This window comes from Pagrus major, chromosome 22 (genome assembly GCF_040436345.1).
Source record: "Pagrus major chromosome 22, Pma_NU_1.0".
NCBI lineage: Eukaryota > Metazoa > Chordata > Actinopteri > Spariformes > Sparidae > Pagrus > Pagrus major.
In genome coordinates, this window is record NC_133236.1 from 12,048,815 (window position 1) to 12,067,310 (window position 18,496).

The following is an 18,496-nucleotide window of genomic DNA, read 5'->3' on the forward strand; positions in this document are numbered from 1 at the left end:
CGTCTCAAGTGACCACTTGTGATCAGATCTCCCCTCGCTCTATATGCAAATATACACCTACATCACTGGAACAAACAGATATGTTTTTTTACAGAAAGAAAGAAATATTTTCGTGCATTACATTTGCTGAAGTCTGAGTCTGGTGACTTTCTCCACAGACAACAAAAAAGTAGCCTACATTAGTTACTGTTCACTGTATTTGTAGAATGTGATGTATTTAGCATCATTATATTATTTCCTTTAATGAATTTGGTGTAACTGGTAAAATCTCTTGAAACGGTTTTAAAACAGCTGTTGGGAGGTTCGATGCACTGAGACACAGAGGCAGACAGGCTGTTACAGCGATGCCCTGACAGACTGTTTGTATTGTATTTAATGGCCAATTTACAAGAAGGCACCACTGATTTCAGAATTTGCTGTCCCAAGTTTGTCAATTGTCCCCTCATGCAACAACTCTTAAAATCGCGCAATTTGTAAGGGAGTCTGGGATATTGCCGTTACTAGTTCAATGGTGAGTTGAAACAGACGTATGCTGCGAATACTGGCAGGTTAAGTGAACAGTGAACCACATGGAAATCAAAGATGTTACATATTATATGTTTAGATTTATTCCCTAAAAAAGAAAAAGAAAAACATTTGAAAACATCTCATGAAATGTGAGCAGACAAATGATTTCGAATCAAAATCATCAAAATCAGGGTTTTTCTTTATGTCTTCCTGTGACTTTTCCCAATAAAAGGCCCAGATTCTCCAATGTAGACAACAAACTACTGAATTTAAGCAACTTTAATTATATTATATTTGTCAATGTGCTTATGTTTACTGTACTTGATGATGTATGATATGGATGTATGTCTTGAGGGAAAGAGGCAGGTGTACAAACAGATGGTGAATATGATGTATGATTTGTTTTTGTCTGCAGTCTGTTGAACACTGGGTGTTAAATTAACAAACACAAAGCAGCTCTGTGCTGCTAAATGAAGCAAAATACACCAACAGATGTATTTTAGTCACCATTATGAAAATGAGGAAGTATTCCGATCCTTTATTTACTTATAAGTACTAATACCACACTGTGAAAATACTCCATGTCAGTCTCTGCATTAAAAAAATGTTTGTAAGTTTGGAGGTATAATACGAACAATGTACTTTGTATTAAAAGTAGACAATTGCCCAGAGCCCAAAGTGACACCTTTACAATCAATTCTTGTTTTTTCCAACCTACAGTCCAAACCTCAAAATTATTAAAATAATTAAAAGGAAAATCAGCAAGCAGGACAAGCTGAAACTGTAGCTGCCAATTACTTTTCAGACAATCAGTTATTTTTCATTGTTAGTTTAGGCTGTACATTTTTTTCATGTCTTGTGATGTTTTTGTGATCTGATTGTGTGTTTGTGTTGTGCTGTTTCAGGAGAACGGTGTGGAGTTTGAAGCTTGCCTCGTGGCTCAGTGTGACTCTCTGATCGAGGCGCTCACCAGACAGAAAGCCAAACTGCTCACCAAAGTCACCAAGGAGAAGGAGTACAAGCTAAAGGTGAGACTGACTGATCTCTTAACTGCACTATTTATCAGCATGGACCCTGTTTTTCCCATGTTTGTGTGTTAAATTAACTAATGGGGGCAACAACACAAATTGGTCCATACTGTACAAGACTGTCTGCAGCCACATGGCAGGCTGCAATGTAATCCCTCTGGGGGTTTGCACAAAAGTATGTCCACTTTAAGTGCTTGTTTTTGCCAGGACAGGCTCAGATTGTTATGTTAAGTGTCTGGCAACATTACAGAAAGGATCCCTGAAGTAATACACTTTTTTGTTGAAGAGTAGCATCCTTTTTGTTTAACCAGGTCACTCTGTTCAAAACTCCATTGACAGAAACAGTAATTTTGCCAAGCAGATCATTTTAAAGAAAACTTCATTCAAACTAAATATGCTCTGCAAAACCATCTTGGTCCCCATTTCCACCGTTCCAACTATCACCAACTCTAGTTTGGTTGAAATAAACTCTTGATTCACTGAGTTAGATGTGAAATTATCGGAAGAGGAGCTGGAGGGAGGGTTAACTCTTGTCAATTCAAAAAAGTGAGAACAGCACAGACAAAACCCAAATACAAAAATCTCTCTCAGCAACTTCTGTTTTATAGTGAAAAGCAGATCAAAAAAATATATTTTCAGTCTTTTAATACCTGAAAAGGTCTCAGCCCCTGAACTTATAATTTTCTATCACTTTTTTACTGTCCTTTGTAAATCCACCACTGGGGTTTTCCTAAGTCACATGGACGCCTGCCTGGCCTCAACGTGCCCACCGACCGACTGACCGTCTGGCTGATGGAGGAGGGGTGGGGGGCATTTGGACGGAAGCCCCAAGGACAGCTGTTGTCATTATCTGCAGGCTGGGGATTGAGATGTAGCCAGAGGGCAACGAGCTGGAGGCTGCGACGGAGGTGGAACAACGGAAGAATAGCGGCTTGTAGATGGCTGATAAACTAGAACGCGCTTTGACATGAATAAATATTCAGGACGCTGTTTATCTCTAACAGATGAAATTACAGGCTCCTTTTCATGTGGAGACAAAAGAAAAAAGACAAGCAAAGGCTTAAATGCTTCGGCTCCAAACCTAAATTTGTCAGCCAAAGCAGCTGAAGACGCTGCTGTGTACAACATCCTGCATTGAATGTGATTTCTAAGAAAATTAAGATTTGACAGGCAGCATAAGTGGACAAATGATATAAAACAAAAAGTAGCAAAACAAGGATGTAATATCCTGCATTTATCATTAAAAAAAACAACAAAACAACATGAAAGGGACCGTTTACCCCCAAAATCAAAAATAAAAAAATTCTCTCTTACCTGTAGCGCTATGTATTCATCTAGATTATTTAGCTGTGGGTTGCAGAGTTTTAAAGATACTGGATGTAGAGATGTCTGCCTTCTCTTATATAATGAAACTAGGTGCCACTCAGCTTGTGGCGCTCAAAGCTAAAAAAAATATACATTTGAAAAACTCAACATGAAATGTCTCTTCACAGAAATCCAGGCCCGGATACTCAAGGTAATCCACAGACCATGTTAGGAGCAGTTTGATGCAGGAAATATTTTCCTTTTACTGAAATACTTTGCATCTACTCATGGATGATAGGCTCGTGACAGCACTGGATGTAAACATGAATCGCGTCTGCCTCGGCTGAGCTGTGACGTTGGCTAGCTTAGTTAGCTTGTCTCTCATCCATCAGTAGCTGCATGCTTCCTTCTGCGCTGTGATACAGAAAAGAAAAAAAGTTCCTACATAGAACAGCTCACAACAAGATCTGTGGGTTATCTTGAGTAACCTGGTCATGATTTCTGCAAAGACACATTACTGTGGAGATTTTCAAATGTTTTTTTTTTTTTTTGGTGCTTTGAGCACCACAAGCTGAGTCCCACCTAGTTCCTTATATAAGAGAGAAGGCAGAAATCTCCACGGCCAATATCTCCAAAAAGGCAAAAGGCAACTCACACCAAAAAAAACAAACAAACTAGAGGAATAAGTAGAACAACAGGTAAGAGGGAAAATATGTATTTTTTGATTTTTGGGCGAACTGTCCCTTTAAGAATTTATTTACATGAGAAAAACTCATAAATAAGGTTAAAACAGTAAACAGTAGTAGAACACAGTGGAAGTTAAACAAAAATGAAGCCTGCTTTTTAAAAAAAGATAGGTTTTAAGATGTTATTTAAAAGACATCACTGATTCTGCAAACCTGAAGGTAGATCTTAACGTAGGTGCAGTTCCAGAGCTGACTACGAAAGCCTGATTACCTTAAGTCTTCATCCAGAGCTAAGAAACAGCCAGCAGACTCCTGCCAGAGGGCCTGAGGCTGACTCTGCCTTGTAGCAGAAGAGTAGTTCATCATCAACATTAGAGTCCTAAGTCCTTTTCTAAAACTGCCCAGAACAGAAGGGATATGAATTAAGCTGCATTTTGTACTAACTGATAGCCTGAGTTTGTTTTCTGGGCTTAACTCTGAGTACAATGAATTACCATAATGAAGATGCAATGATATTAAAGCATGTATGACCTTCTCAACACCTGATTTATGAATGCATGGATTGATGCTGCTGTTGGAGGAGCTCAATCAGAAGTCAATCTGTGTTTATCAGTGCTGCTGCTCTATGTGTGTGGCTTTTTTTGACTGGATGTGTTTATTTTCTGTGATCTTTTTCTACTTATTTTTTATTCCTCTTAAACCTCTGAACTACATCAGTATTTGTCAAAATACTATCAGGTTATATTTAAATGGCTGAAAAATAGATGACATTGGATGCAAATTTGATTTTAACCAGGAATCTTCACACATTAGTTGCTGTTTTTGCACTTCACTTAGTCAACAACTCAGAAAAAATACAGTTTTGTGTTCGTTCTTGGACGACCTCAAACACAAATGTAAGTTATGTAACCGCAGTTCCAAGAAAGCACAACTCTTTTTTATTTATTTATATATAAGTGGAAGTTAAAGGTTCAATCTTTAAAAGATGATCTATTTCAGTAAATCTTCAGACTTTCTGACTGTGAACTCACCTTCGCCCTTTACCTTTTTTTTCCAAAGCACTTCCAAGCTTTTTAATCTGTTTCTTTAGATACCACTGTGACCAGACACAAACCCCCCAAAATAATAAAAAAATCTAAAGACCGTCTACACCAAGAAAGACAGATGTTTATGACATTCACCACAGCCAAAGCTTAATCCGATAAAAGCAACATATTTTTGTTTTCTCTTTTAAAGAATAGGCAGAATTACTCGTTCTGTTAGTCTGTGTTAGTGTATCTGGCTGTTCTCAATTCTCAAACCATTACAGAAACTTTTAAAGTGTCACAGTTGAACTGTCATCCATTACTGTTGTTGCTTAAGTTCAACTAGTGTAAGACTGGTGTGTTGAGTACGGCGGCCCTGGGAGTTCAACGCACAGTACTTAAGAATCCACATGCAAATGGACAAAACACAAACAAATGAAGACAACACCTACAGCATATATCATCTATATAAAATGCTGCAAACTGAAAAAACGTGTATTTGTTGTGTTTCATCTAATTTCATGTGTTTTATTAAAGTGGCACTATACTAGTTTTGTAGATGAAATTCAAACTCAGAATTTTAATATTTACAATATACATGAGGTAATAATACAAACTCAAACATGTATTTTTTCCATAAGTGAATAAACAAGCTGTTCTCAAAGGAAAATAAGGTCCCAGAACACTGTTTGAAGCTAGAAAGGTGGCAGGGTCCGCCACATATAAACAAAGTAAAACAGTATGAAAGTGTGTTGTCCTTTAAGGTCAGTTTGTTTGTTCAGTTTATTCAGTCATGAAAACAAAGAGTTGTTTAGTTTGTTTAGGCATTAAAAAAAATCAGCTCTTTCCCTCCTGATTAACATTTCTTCCCCAAAACTACATAGTGCACCTTTAAGTTGCAGTGTGTTGAGCTCTCCGAGCCACCGTAGTCAAGAAGACTGGAAGATATCTCAGTATCACATATCGAGGGCTGACTAAAGAAATGCATACAGTAATGTAACATAGGGAATATGTGTGTCAGTGTGTCATAGGGTTGTGTTGCTAATCTCTTCTGAGCCACTAACTTGTACTTGACGCACACATGTGTACTTGTATACCTGTGAGGACCCTATTGAAATAATGCATTCACTCTTATCCCCTTCATTAACACTTGGTCTCACCTCAATCGTCTGACAAAAGGTGTTTAATGCCTTTTGTTCATGGGTATTCTTGGAAAAGAGGTTTAAGAAAAAAAACCTTTCTTAATATCTTTAACCTGGGAGGAGTTTTCCAAATGGTCCGTTTTCAGTGACCTAAAATGCTGTTAACGTCTGACATGAGGCCAAAACGGCTAAAGGCTATGTTTTAAGAATTACCTGTGAACGTGTGGATTGGGCATAAAGTAATGAAAACAATGATTCTTAGTTTCTGGTGATTAAACACTAATGGAAATTACATCTTCCATTTCCACCTAAACACTGGACCTTTAAGCCTCACAGACCACTATTAAAATATACCCACGTTTCAAAATGTCCTCTGTCTAAAGGTCTGTAACTTTGTCCTCACAAAGATACATGTCGACACAGAAACACACACACACAGATACTGTAGTCTCAGCCATAATCCAGCAGCTGATGGATTAATATTCACTTCTCTCTAACTCGTACAGATGAGAGTGTGTCTGAGTCCTGCTATGAATGAGATTAAGATTCATCCGATCTCAGTTATTGAAGCCAATACTGTCATTTTTTAGAATCAAAACTGACAGTTTTTGTGATTTTACTATTGTTTCTTAAGTGCCTTTCACACTGACAGACAGCTGAAACATGAATTGCACATTTAATCATGACACTTAAAGCAATATTGCATCCAAAAGTGACAACAGAAACAAAAAAAGAAAACCCAGTAACAGGCATGAAGAGCATTTGTGTTTCTGTGTATGTAATTTAAATTTTCACCCTAATTAATTCTGCATATAAACCCCTTCATCCTGGTGTTCTGCCAACATAAAGACTGTGTACTTGCGCTTTAAAAACTAACAAAAATAGACAAAATCCACCCGAAATACGGCTCTACCCTGATCTGAAATGTGGTTCAGAGTGTGATGAAGAGGCTGTGAGTCACGTTAGCGATGTGTCTGGTATCTCAAATCTGGGCCTGCATTAACATGTTTCAGTATTCGCACCCTCAAATTCATTTCGTATGCATGTGGAGCATATTGAAAAATCCCTTCAACCAGACCTGCAGGAGAGCGTGGGAGGGGGCTGACGGCTCGTCTCAGCGGGACAGAAGGAAATTGAAATAAATCTGAGATTTGCTCAGGCTTCACGCTTCACACTTCATGTTGTTTACACAGGAGATAAGAGCGGGCTTCTGCCAACCTGAATTGAAAAGCTAATTTTCTCTTGGTAAATAATTTGAGTGCCTGTGTGTGTTTTGCTATAGGGAAATTCCAGCTGCGCGGTGGTGTCGAGGTGACATATGGATAGCTACACAAAAACATGACTTAATGACCTCTGGTTGACCTTTCATTCAAGACATGCAGCAGCTCTAAACCAGACGTTTTCATAAAGACACTAGTGATGTGGATCCCACTGATTCTCTTTCTCTCTGAAGTAAAACCCAGGCTGGTGCTGATACTATATGGTAACAGTACTGAATAAAAAGCTTAATTAAACAGCATCCACAAGGTTTAAGAATGCAGGAACTCCAGTTGTTTGAATGTCGACACACAATCTGAAGCCAGACAAACGTGAATCACTTTCCCAAGGTGGGTAAATGTCACCGACAGCTACACTCTCTCTGTCTGTACCTGGATAATTCCTGCGAGTGCCAGAGGACTCAGTAATTGAACTCTGTCTCGCACCAGCAGCTCCTTTCTTCTCCACTTCTTCACACCGCCACTGTATAAACTCATGATAGTCTGTATTGTGATTAAATCTCAGATGCTTAACAAGGTTCATGGTGTTTCCACAGAACCTCACAGTCCTCCCACACATCACAAACAGCGCTACTGAAAGTGCTCTACACGCTACTGCGTTTGATGTCAGCCGGCACCACTTGTCAACTCCGTCCAGTATTGTCAGGAGCGTTATCAAGTGCGATTGGCTAGAAAGAGGTCACGTAAGATGTAGGATCCATATTTTGCTATCATACATCTGACAGCGCTGACTCCGTCAGTGGACCCCGAAGCATTTAAAGAGCTGTCGTTTGCATATGACTAATAGATCCTATCTACTGGTATTTAGACTAAAGCCTGGTGACAGTGTTGATACTTCCGTCTGTGTCCCTGTTGTTGATTAAAGATACATTTACTCAAATTACTTTATATATCGTATAAATATATCTATCTTTTAATATGAGAATAAATCCTAGAACAGAAACTTTTTGGATCAGTTGTTATTACCATATAGTTTTGCACACCACTAACATACACAAACAAATAGGTGTAAGAAACAAAAAAAGCCTGATTTACGAAACTTTATTCACTAATTTAACACAAAACATAGGAATATTATGATTCTGACTGATACTTTAATGCATCAAAGTGGAACATTGAAAGAAGAATAATAAAGAATATAAAAAGAATATCAAAGTGTGAGATAAGAAAGATAAAAATACATGAAACCTATCAGGCCATCCAATATTTCTGCTGTTGGCTTTATCATATAAGTTAGTGATGACCTTTGACCGAGTGTACACACATACACACACGCACGCACACACACACACACACACACACACACACACACACACACACACACACACACACACACTCTGTAGATTGTTTTGATCCTTTATCAGTCGACTCTTCACGCTCTTCATATTTGAGTTTATACAGCAGTTGACAGGTAAATAATTAACTGTGATCTCATTAACCGTCAAATAAACGAGGAAAGTAATTTCCAAGACTTTGTCTAATTGAATCGCTTAATCATTTAGATGGCCGTTGGTTAACGGTGTAATTAATTATCACAGATTCACCAACATCAAAAGACGTTTTCTGTCTAATCTCTCACTTCACCTCTGAAAACTAGATGTATTTGTTATGTACATAAACATACATACACGTTCAGTACATATTAGACACATGTATAAGTTGTACTTTGAGGAGATAGTTAAAGATCGCTGATCAGTTGAAATGTGGTGCAGGTGTTATTAAATGTAAACGAAAGCCTATTAAGGCGGTGACAGTTCGCTGAGTTTCAATTAGCCTCGAACGACTGGCTGTGACACCCGTCCACATCTCATTCCCCTCCCGCTCCGAGTTCAGACAGCAGATAGCATGTGATGTCTGTCTGTGTGTGTCAATGTGTTTGAGACAAAAAGGAGAGATTCAAAGAGCTACAGAGTGAGAGACAAGTCACACCTGTCTGGTTATAGATGATAACTAAAATTCTCACCTCATCTCAGGTCGTCCTGACAGCTGTGCTGTTGATTTATACACTCTTTTTCTTGTCTGTTTTTCCTGCCAGCCATAAACTCACCTGATGTTTCAGCCAGTTCCAATCTCCTGATCCACACTCATCTGCACACCTGCTCCCCATTCACTAATTACACTCCCAGTATATATAACAATATGCTGCCTGGGGAAGCGTGCCAGTGGTGAAGTCTGGCTGCTACTCAGAGCTGGTTTCTGTATCTTCATGCGATTAGCAGCCTGAATTTGTCAAATATAAGCACATTAAAATGTCGAGGAACATTTTTGTTTTGTCTGCATTCAGTGTTTTTTTTTCTTCTTTTTTTTTTTTTTTACCTCTATCTGCCCTCTGGATACTAAGTCCCATACTTTATCCTCCTTTGGACTTGGTTGCTTATTTTTGTTGGCTCCACTTGGTCATGCTGACATGAAAATTGTCATGAAGCGGCAAGGGCGAAGAATCCTTTTTAAAAGGAGAACGGGCAGCATTTGAAGCAGTCGGTATGATGATGAATCTCTGGCAAACTTTAATCTCCTGTCAGCTTGTAAGTTTTGTTGAGGACGCTACTCAACCTTGTCTATTTTTCTCTTTGCTGGTAAGGTTTTGGAGTGCACCTGTTTATTACCTGGCTCCCTCAGTAGGTCAGTTTGCATGTAGGTCCTTGTGTTGCAGAGCCATTTCATACAGAGAAGTCGGGTAATATCAAAGAATCTTACACCTCACACAAAGTATAACCAAGTATATTACAAACCAGAGTTGGTGATTGTTGGAAAGGGTAACAAAGATTGTTTGGGTGAGTTTTACTTTGTTTCTGTTGAGTTTGTATTTATTGTGTTTTATGACGATAAAATAACCTTCTGTAAGTGGAGTCTGGTGGGTTGGCAAGAGCGAGACAACGTTTGTTTATGGTTAAACAAAAAGGCTCTTCTTCTGCAACAAAATGGTGCATCACTTTAGGGATCTATCCCTTCTGTTCTGTTCTAGCACTTTTAGTGGACCCATTGCCAACTGAGACGATCAACTGGACCAGTTCTAAAAATGTTTAGTACCTATTAGTCATTTACACACCATTATATGTAAAAGATCAGGCCTAGGTTTAATAATGACACAATTCCTCTTAAAGACTTCTTGTTTGTTGAGAATGTGGCTTGAAAAACAAGCTATATTCTCTGCAGGTCTTTTGTTCTCTGCACTCACATTCAGCTCAAAGATAGTTACGTTACGGGTTCAATATAATATTATATTAAAATATCATAATTGTATTTTTGAGTTTTAAAGGGGCTTCATGTAACAGTTTAATTTTTAGCAATTTACATGTATTAATCCATTTTTTAGTGGCCATATGTGAGCAGATTGTAATGTGACATGAAAAATGAGACCTTCCCCGTCTCTCTAGGTTGTCTAAACAAGCCTGTGGACGAAGTTGTTTAATGCTGCTGGAATGTGGATTTCTTTGTGAAGAACTCTCAGTCCAAAGGATGTGACTTTATGCACGCTCTTGAGCGTCTCGTCCGCTAACAGAGAGCAACAGTAGCTAACGTTAGCTTAAAAATGGAGTCCACCAGCATAAACAAACGACCGGCTTCCAGCACGACACAGTTTCACTGAGACCCTTTAACGTCTGATTTCTCTGATATGTTTCTCTATCAGGTGGTCCGTGACCAGATCACCCACTGCACCATGAAACTACGTCAGACCACTGGCATGATGGAGTACTGCCTGGAAGTCCTCAAGGAGAACGATCCCAGTGGTTTCCTCCAGGTATCTGACCCACTCTGTATGTGTGTGTGTGTGTTCATATATGAGGTTGTGCGATTGTGAGACTTCCTTCATGGCATCTGAATGCCCCCCAATGTAGGTCCTCCTCACATAGCTACCGGATTAAGAAAAAACTTTATTTAAACCTTATATTGCAGTTTCTAATTTTGCATGAAGGTATGGAAAGTTCCAAACTGTCATTTCTTATGAAGCAAAGTACAAAACGTTATTGTTCCTAACGGGTAACGGGGAGTTTTCTACAAGCAAGTATCTCCAAAATGTCAACTTTGCATAATTAAAGGAGGAGGTTCAGTTTTGTGCCAGTGCATTTATCAGATGGTCCTGTGGGTTAAACAGTTAAGACTTTGGAAAATGTTCTCAGCTTAAAAGCGTCCATGTTTTCCTTCAGTTTATATGAGAAATTCAAATTAAAGGATATTAATTAAAGTAGAGGGCTGGGACTGTTTTATTCATCTATTATTAACAAATACCCTGAAGAAACTAAAAGCATTAATGAATGTATCTTACAAGCAAGTAATATCATGCAGCCTCTGTTGTGTTGAACTTCATTATCAGCTTATCATCATCTATAAATGATGTTTAACAACAGTAATGGATTGTTATGGAACAGAGCCATAAGAGATGTCACGCTATGAAAAAATTAATTAATTCTTTTTTAGTTTCTTCAGGGAAATTGCTGAATAAGCCGTGAAAAGATAAACAAACACCACCCTCCTCTTTAAAACTAAATGAAGACTTCAGTTTTACAGATCACAAGGCAAACACAGCATGACGTCTTACTGTACATTTTAAAAAAACAACTTGTCCTGCAGCATTTACAACCAAAAATGTAAATTTGTAAAGTTGAAAGGAGGGCGGGAGCGTGAAAACTGAGAAACCTTTGAGTTCCTTTGAGCTTAAAAGCAGATATCAGCATTGTGGGGAGCCTCTGAAGTTGATGTGAGAACAACAACAAAACAGACACACACACACACACACACACACACACACACACACACACACACACACACACACACACACACAGACACACCAACACAGGATGCATCTGATTTGCTTTACTAATACTGCAACTGATCTATTTTTAATTTACCTGACATGTTACCCGACAGCTGCTTGATAGCTGATCAATACTAATTGATCTGTGCATGTTGGGTCAAACTAAGAAAGGTCAAATGTGACATTTGCACCTGCTTAGAAGTAAATGTGACCCTTGTGTTGCTCTTTAATAGCTCAGAGAACACATTGTTTTATCAACCTGTTACTTCTGTTCGCTTGTAGACATGATTTTGAACTACATTATTTCTGTCTGACCACAGCTATGAAACATGGTTAAATGCGATTTGTTAGATATGACCAGGGTTAAAATAGATTTTTATATGCTCTGGATTTATGATCAGGACTTTAATGGAGCACTTTCCTCTTCAAGTCTAAATAAGTCTACTTGCTGTCCGTTCACCAAAACAAAATGTTGGCATTTTACGTTTCTGCAAATGTCAGATACGTTCAAACACATGTATTTGAGCTGACTGTCATGTTAGATGGGATGGCGGTGGTGTTAACAGCAAGGTGAGACTGTTGCAAAGCCAGAGACCATTGTTCAAGATGTTTCAACAATTGTACAACAATTGAGTTTTACTTTATTGACCAAAACACAAGTTCAATCAGGAGAAACTTCATTCTGAATGAATAAAGAGTATTTTTATCACCATGTGCACGTCAGATAAGAAATATGAGTCTTTGGTGATTAGGCCCCATAGTGACGTCCACTATATTTAAAGAGGAAAGTTGAAGCAGTAGGTAGTAAAGGAAAATGCCCGATAGAGCCTAGACGCTGGTGGTGGTGAAGGGTTGAAGGGGGTGAAAGATGGTTGCAATGATTTTACACTGAAATGACAACAGCAGAGAGGAGAACAGGTTAAAAGTTTGACAGCAGCGACATAACTGGTTGATCTTATCATGGCAAAACCTGGTTGGTTTCATACATAGCATCATTATTATTTTAATTTTTTTTATAACCTTAGTTTATAGTCATTCCTACCTTTTGTAAAATATGCAAGCCCAGTTTGTGGACATGGAAGAGTTACCACTTCTGAAGATTGGGTTTTAATATTGATTTTGATGATGATAATTTTGATATTTTTGTTTTTGTATGTGTTAAGTGTGTGTGGGACCCAAAACAGCCAATATCAAATGAACACAAGTGTTAAATGGCAAGAAGAAAACACATTTCCTACAGAAAGTAAAAACATAAAGAACAGCTGGTCTTTTAAACTTCTCCATCCCCTCAGCTGTGTTAATGGCCGTCTTTCCGATTTCTATTGAATTATATGAGATAAAGGTCTGGTGTCTGTACTTCTGGTTATGAATCATTTCTCCTCCTGGACAGAGACAGCAAGAGGAAGAGAGTGAGGTGAAAGAGACACATGAAATAGAGATCAAAGACACTCCTGAGGGACACACACACACACACACACACACACACACACACACACACACACACACACACACACACACACACACACACACACTTCCTCTTGCTTCCATTTCTTCTGAATATTTTATAACGTATTGATTATGTGATTTTTTATCGTTACCAATGCCTCGATCCTAACTGGAGGCTCTTAAGGAATCAGAGGTGGATTTTGATGCTAACTATGAGTTCAGGAACATGTGTAGAAAATAGTTTTAAGTGGAAGCAATTTACGCTGTAATGCTCGAGGATGAATTTACAAATCCTCGGCTCATGTTTAAAGAAGACAGCAGCGCCGTTTTTTTGCAGTTGAGTTAATGTAATGTATCCACTTTATTTTTTCTCCTGAGGCAGTGGAGCTCTTACCAGCAGACGAGGGGTCTAATTCTTTGCCTTAAATATTTGAGCTGCACTAATGCCTGGCTCATTTCACTTGTCAGACACAATGTAATGACGCCGGGCTAATGGAACAGATCCCAGGACAGAGAAGCTGTTCTGTATGCAGCGATCGTATCACAGCCTTACAAGCATATTTAAATGGAAATATTGAATGCAGATGTTCTCATTTCCTGCGTTTGTTTGACTGTGCATGTCTTTTCCCATTCTCATCATCCTTCACTGTGTACAAGTGTTTTTATCCTCTTCTACATGGGTATATCTACACACTTTAACTTGTCTCTGTGTGTGTGTGTAGATCTCCGATGCTCTGATAAAGCGAGTCATATCGTCTCAGGACCAGTGGGTGAAAGGGGCCCTGGAGCCAAAAGTAGGCCCTGAGTTTGACCTCACCCTCAACACCGACTCACTGCTACAGACCATCCTGATGCTGGACTTCTGCCAGGGCAAAGGTGAACATACAAAAACACACATTTCACCTCCAACTGACAGTTTTAATCCTGTTTTAAGTCCTATTTTATAACTGCAGTCATGACTACAGCATCACCTGAACTTTACATTGTTTAATGTGTTTCTGTGCAATATGCCTTTTTACTATACTTTTCTGTATTGATGCCTAGGTTAATGTTTGTTGTTTAAAGGAGTACTCCATTGATTTAGTATTGAACTCATGAAGATGGGGGTCTCTCAAGGGAAAGGTTGAAAAAGAACCGTTAAATTCAATATAGCTGAGTATGATTTATAGTTGATTGTATGGGGTCAAGCTCCAGAAACACTGGATCCTCCATTTCCCACAATGCCACTCATTTGTGTCATTATGGAGCATCAACATCATGTTGTTTATACCATGGGTTTTCAGAGTCTGAGAATGTCGCCTGCACCTCAGACAACGTTTGGATAAAGGCAGTCCTTCACCCGCCTCTTAGTTTAATTGTTTAGTTTTGCTCAATTCCTGGATGCCTATTAGATCATGATCATGTTGTTTGAGCCCATAAATACTCAATGTTTGAGCCAAGATTTTCTTATATTGCTGTTTGACACAACTTCAGATTACACCAATATACATGAACAGGTTTTCCTGGGGCATTTAGTAGTTTGGACTCTGGGAAAATGGGAAAAAAAACTGTAAACTATCTTTGAACTATCTCTTTAACTAGGTTTGACAGATTTAGGCTATTCTATATGATCTCAGTTTGATAACTGATGTAATATTTTTTCACTTCTGTTCAATGAGCCCACTTTGCAACTTTTGAAGCCTCCCTCAGACTTTGAAATTATGTGTAACCAAGTTGGTAAAATTTCATATGAAATTTGTCAAAAAGATGTAAAAACAGATAAGCGTCAACAAACAGTTTGCAAAATGGCTGCAAAACCTCCATCGTTGGCAGTTACATTTAAATAACGCCAAAAAATTAACACTACATTCAATTTGATTAATTTTAAACCAGCTATATAAACTTTGTTTGCATCTAATTTCACTAGGTTTTATGCTAGAATGGAAAGGTCAAAGGAATGGGGGAGGGACTCTGTGTTGGGCTCTCTTTTGTGATTGGTTGTGACATCCTCATTTAGTTAGATTTAGGACTGAGGCATCAGGCATAGAGGCTGTATTATGTGCAACTTATCTGAAGTTTAATTGGGGTTGATTTGTTTAACAAACAGTCAGTGGCGGTGCTAATACAGGGGATTGTGTCCTGTAGTTTCCCCTGTAAACACACCAACTTCTTCTGCTGTCACAGTCCCTCCTGACTAGCCGGCAGTTGCTCTTCTCGGATTACGCTAGTGTTCCAAAGCCTTTCAGCCTTTCACTAGTTAACGAACAGCAACACCTCAAAATTAGCTAATATTGGCATTTTTTTAATATAACGAGCCTAGCACAGGGGTGACCATCTTTGAATAATGCTTGAACACTCCCAAGACAGACTGACAGGAGGTTTTCCTGTTCTCACCATTCTGCAGATCTTGTGTTTATGCAGCATTAGATCCGTCCTGCTTGGTAAACACCTTTGACTGATGACACTGTCAGGGTTTGTCAGACTTTAAAAAGCTTCCTCCTGACCCACAGATGACTTTAAAACACTGTTTCAGAGTTTTAGGAGTAAACTGAATTTCATGTATAAAATGAGTAGAGTGCCCCTTTCAATGGGCTCTATAAATAAATGATCTTGTCATGCACAAACATACACAAACATCTCTACTTTTTGTTCTACTTCTGAGGTTTCTTCAGGATGTTACAATAATGTGCTTACCTCATTAGCTATTCATTGGCTGTTGCTACCCAGCAACCAGTTGGTGTGCATGAGTAAACACAGCATCCTTTACATTCATTGCGCTGCAGAGATTACCCAGATGTATTGTTAATGTACATTAAATATGTAATCAGCAGTGTGCATACATAATGTGATACTGCTCCACTGAGGCAATAAAGATCAGACGATTTCCTTTGCAGATGGGTAGTCAACCTTGCTAAAATACTAAATAATTGAAAATGATTCGTTGCAATCAATCCTTAAGACTTCATATTACGGGCAATATTTTGTTTTCTTAATGAGCTGTGACGCTTCATTAATTCGAAAATCATTGCAAATCCATTAAAAAAGGCAATATAATCAACACATAATCAGAAAATTACATTCAGTTCAGTGCTGTGTAGTCAATGATTATTTTATCATGTGATTATAATGATTATTCACTCATAATAGATTTATAATATGCTTATTATGCCTCATGGTTCCTTATGAGAGCCACTTAAGGTAAGCTGTTGAATTTTAAATATATATATTTTTTTATATCTCTGACAAATTCCTCAAAAGTGAGACAAATTCAAGCCCGTAAATAAAAGAAATGGGACCGACATCTGCAGGTCATTACCCTGGTTGAGGTGCATTTGAAATAGACCTTCTCTAATTTCCCTCTGTCAAGTGAATCCAATACACTTGTAAGTAGTCGAGAGGCTTTGGTCGTCCCTCCTTTGTTCTCTAAGGCCTGTGACATGAAACACTTTTGTACGTTTCACCACCTTCACAACCTTCACATCCAACTGATCATTGGGAACAAAGCGACAGGGTTTAAAGATAGACCATTGGATTCCGAGTCTTTGATTTTTCAGTCTTTGACATCCTGAGCATTAACATAGTCAAGGAAGTGTTCTGATTCACAAGTAGCCTGAAATTATTCTCACTCATCATAAGTAAGGACACTGAGGACGACTGTTCTCAATGGTAACTACAACCCTGCCTCTTATTAGAATTTCAGTTTCAATTTCTGGACATTTTGGTGAAACGACACATCCTCTTCAATGCTTCAGTAACTTCTTATGTCTCTAATGCAGCACATCTATATTTTTCCACTCCCTGTCAGATCCAACTGCTTTTAAACATCCTCTGTTTACCTATTTTTGTATTGAAACTTCCAAACCCACGTCATATTTCCAGATGTGCAGGAGAAACCGTTATTGATTCAAATGCAGGCAGCAGCAGGCAGTGGTGAGGCTGAGATGGAGACAGAGAGCCCAGGAGGTATTTCGGAGACTTTTCCCAGTAAACCTCTGTTTTCCCTCCTTGAGTTGATTTTTGTCACTCCTCCCTCGTTCCCTCAGCCCTGATAGTCCCTCACGGGCATTCTGGTTGGAAACTCACTTGTGTTTTTGTCCCACAGCGTCTACCTGGTCTCTGTCCTCTGCATGGTTTCTGTTTTCCAGTTCCTCTCCAATGAATGGCACCTCTGCAGAATAGTGATGCCTTCACTGGAATGCAAAGTTTCAGTTACAGACATTTGTTGCCCGAAGTACTTTTCTGTTTCCCATGCTAGTATTTGATTACTAAGTAATCATTTTACTACTCCTTCTCTAAGCTTTTTCATTTGCGTGCGCTAAATATCTTTTTTCATTTGCCATGTTTTCACATATTTAATGCTCTTTTGCACCTCTTCCGCAGCTAATGTTGCATTGCATTGTGGTAATTCAAAAGACAAAATGTAATCATAGAAAATGTGTATTCAACATGGTCCTCCCAACAACTGAGAAAATGTATAGTGAAAAATGGCAAAATGATTATGATTTGATGATGAATGATGAAAAGAAGACATTACTTTTCTTTAAATAAATGTAAAAAGGGTGTTTCAAGATATAAATACTATGCTACAAATAATATTCACTTTCTTGTGGTTGTGGATGACATGAAGTTCTTCTGGCTACAAATGCTGTGAAAATTACTGAATTTACTTATTGATATGTCCAAATTAGATCGATCCTGCACTGTTGTTCCCTCCGTCCTGACTGCTGCCTCTCCTCTGTGTCTTCACTCCTGTTCTTTTGGTCGTGAAAGATCAGATAACAAATAAAGAAGTGGTATGAAGCAGACGTCACAAGCCTGAAATCTCCACTTGTGTGTTCAGTGGTTATTTTTACCCTGTTTTTGTTGTTTGTTTGTTTGTTTGTTTGAGCTCCTTTTGGAGTGCAGTTTTCTCCCCGCCTGTTAGCACAAGATATGACAGATATGTCTTTATATAATAAAAATCCTTTGATATGAAGCTGGGTTCCTCCCTTTCCTGAGTCGATAATCCTGCCCTGACTTAATTCTAAACTATTTCATCAGACTGTCTTTTGATTGGGAGTTTGAAGCTCTTTTGGGAGGTTTTCTGAACGTATCGTACATACTCCTTACCAAGAAATAAGCCAAATAGAGTTGAATTATTTGCCTTTGGAAGCTTCATCCAGACGTCTTCAAAGCTTTTATCAGTCAAACCCTGTGGACAAGTCGCACTACCACCTCAATAGGGGGTGTAATGTCCTCACATGGCCTACTTAAAGCCTTCACCCAGCTGTTGCCCTGTAAATGAACCCGGAGCTCAATCACCTTTTAAGTCTGTTTTTTTTATCTGCTGGTAGATCCACATTAAA

The 18,496-nt window shown here is 38.6% G+C and overlaps 1 protein-coding gene across 4 annotated transcripts in view; it reads left to right on the top strand.

The window, feature by feature from the left end:
- trim67 (tripartite motif containing 67) overlaps positions 1 to 18,496 on the top strand; it is a 53,769-nt gene that overhangs the window by 27,457 nt on the left and 7,816 nt on the right. Inside the window, exons 3-5 of one of the 4 annotated variants that reach the window (XM_073493039.1) lie at positions 1,413 to 1,535; positions 10,602 to 10,712; positions 13,895 to 14,048. In XM_073493039.1, coding sequence (XP_073349140.1) covers positions 1,413 to 1,535; positions 10,602 to 10,712; positions 13,895 to 14,048 — 388 coding nt within the window. The remainder of the gene's footprint in view (positions 1 to 1,412; positions 1,536 to 10,601; positions 10,713 to 13,894; positions 14,049 to 18,496) is intronic. The other 3 variants (XM_073493040.1, XM_073493042.1, XM_073493041.1) reach the window with 3 other exon arrangements.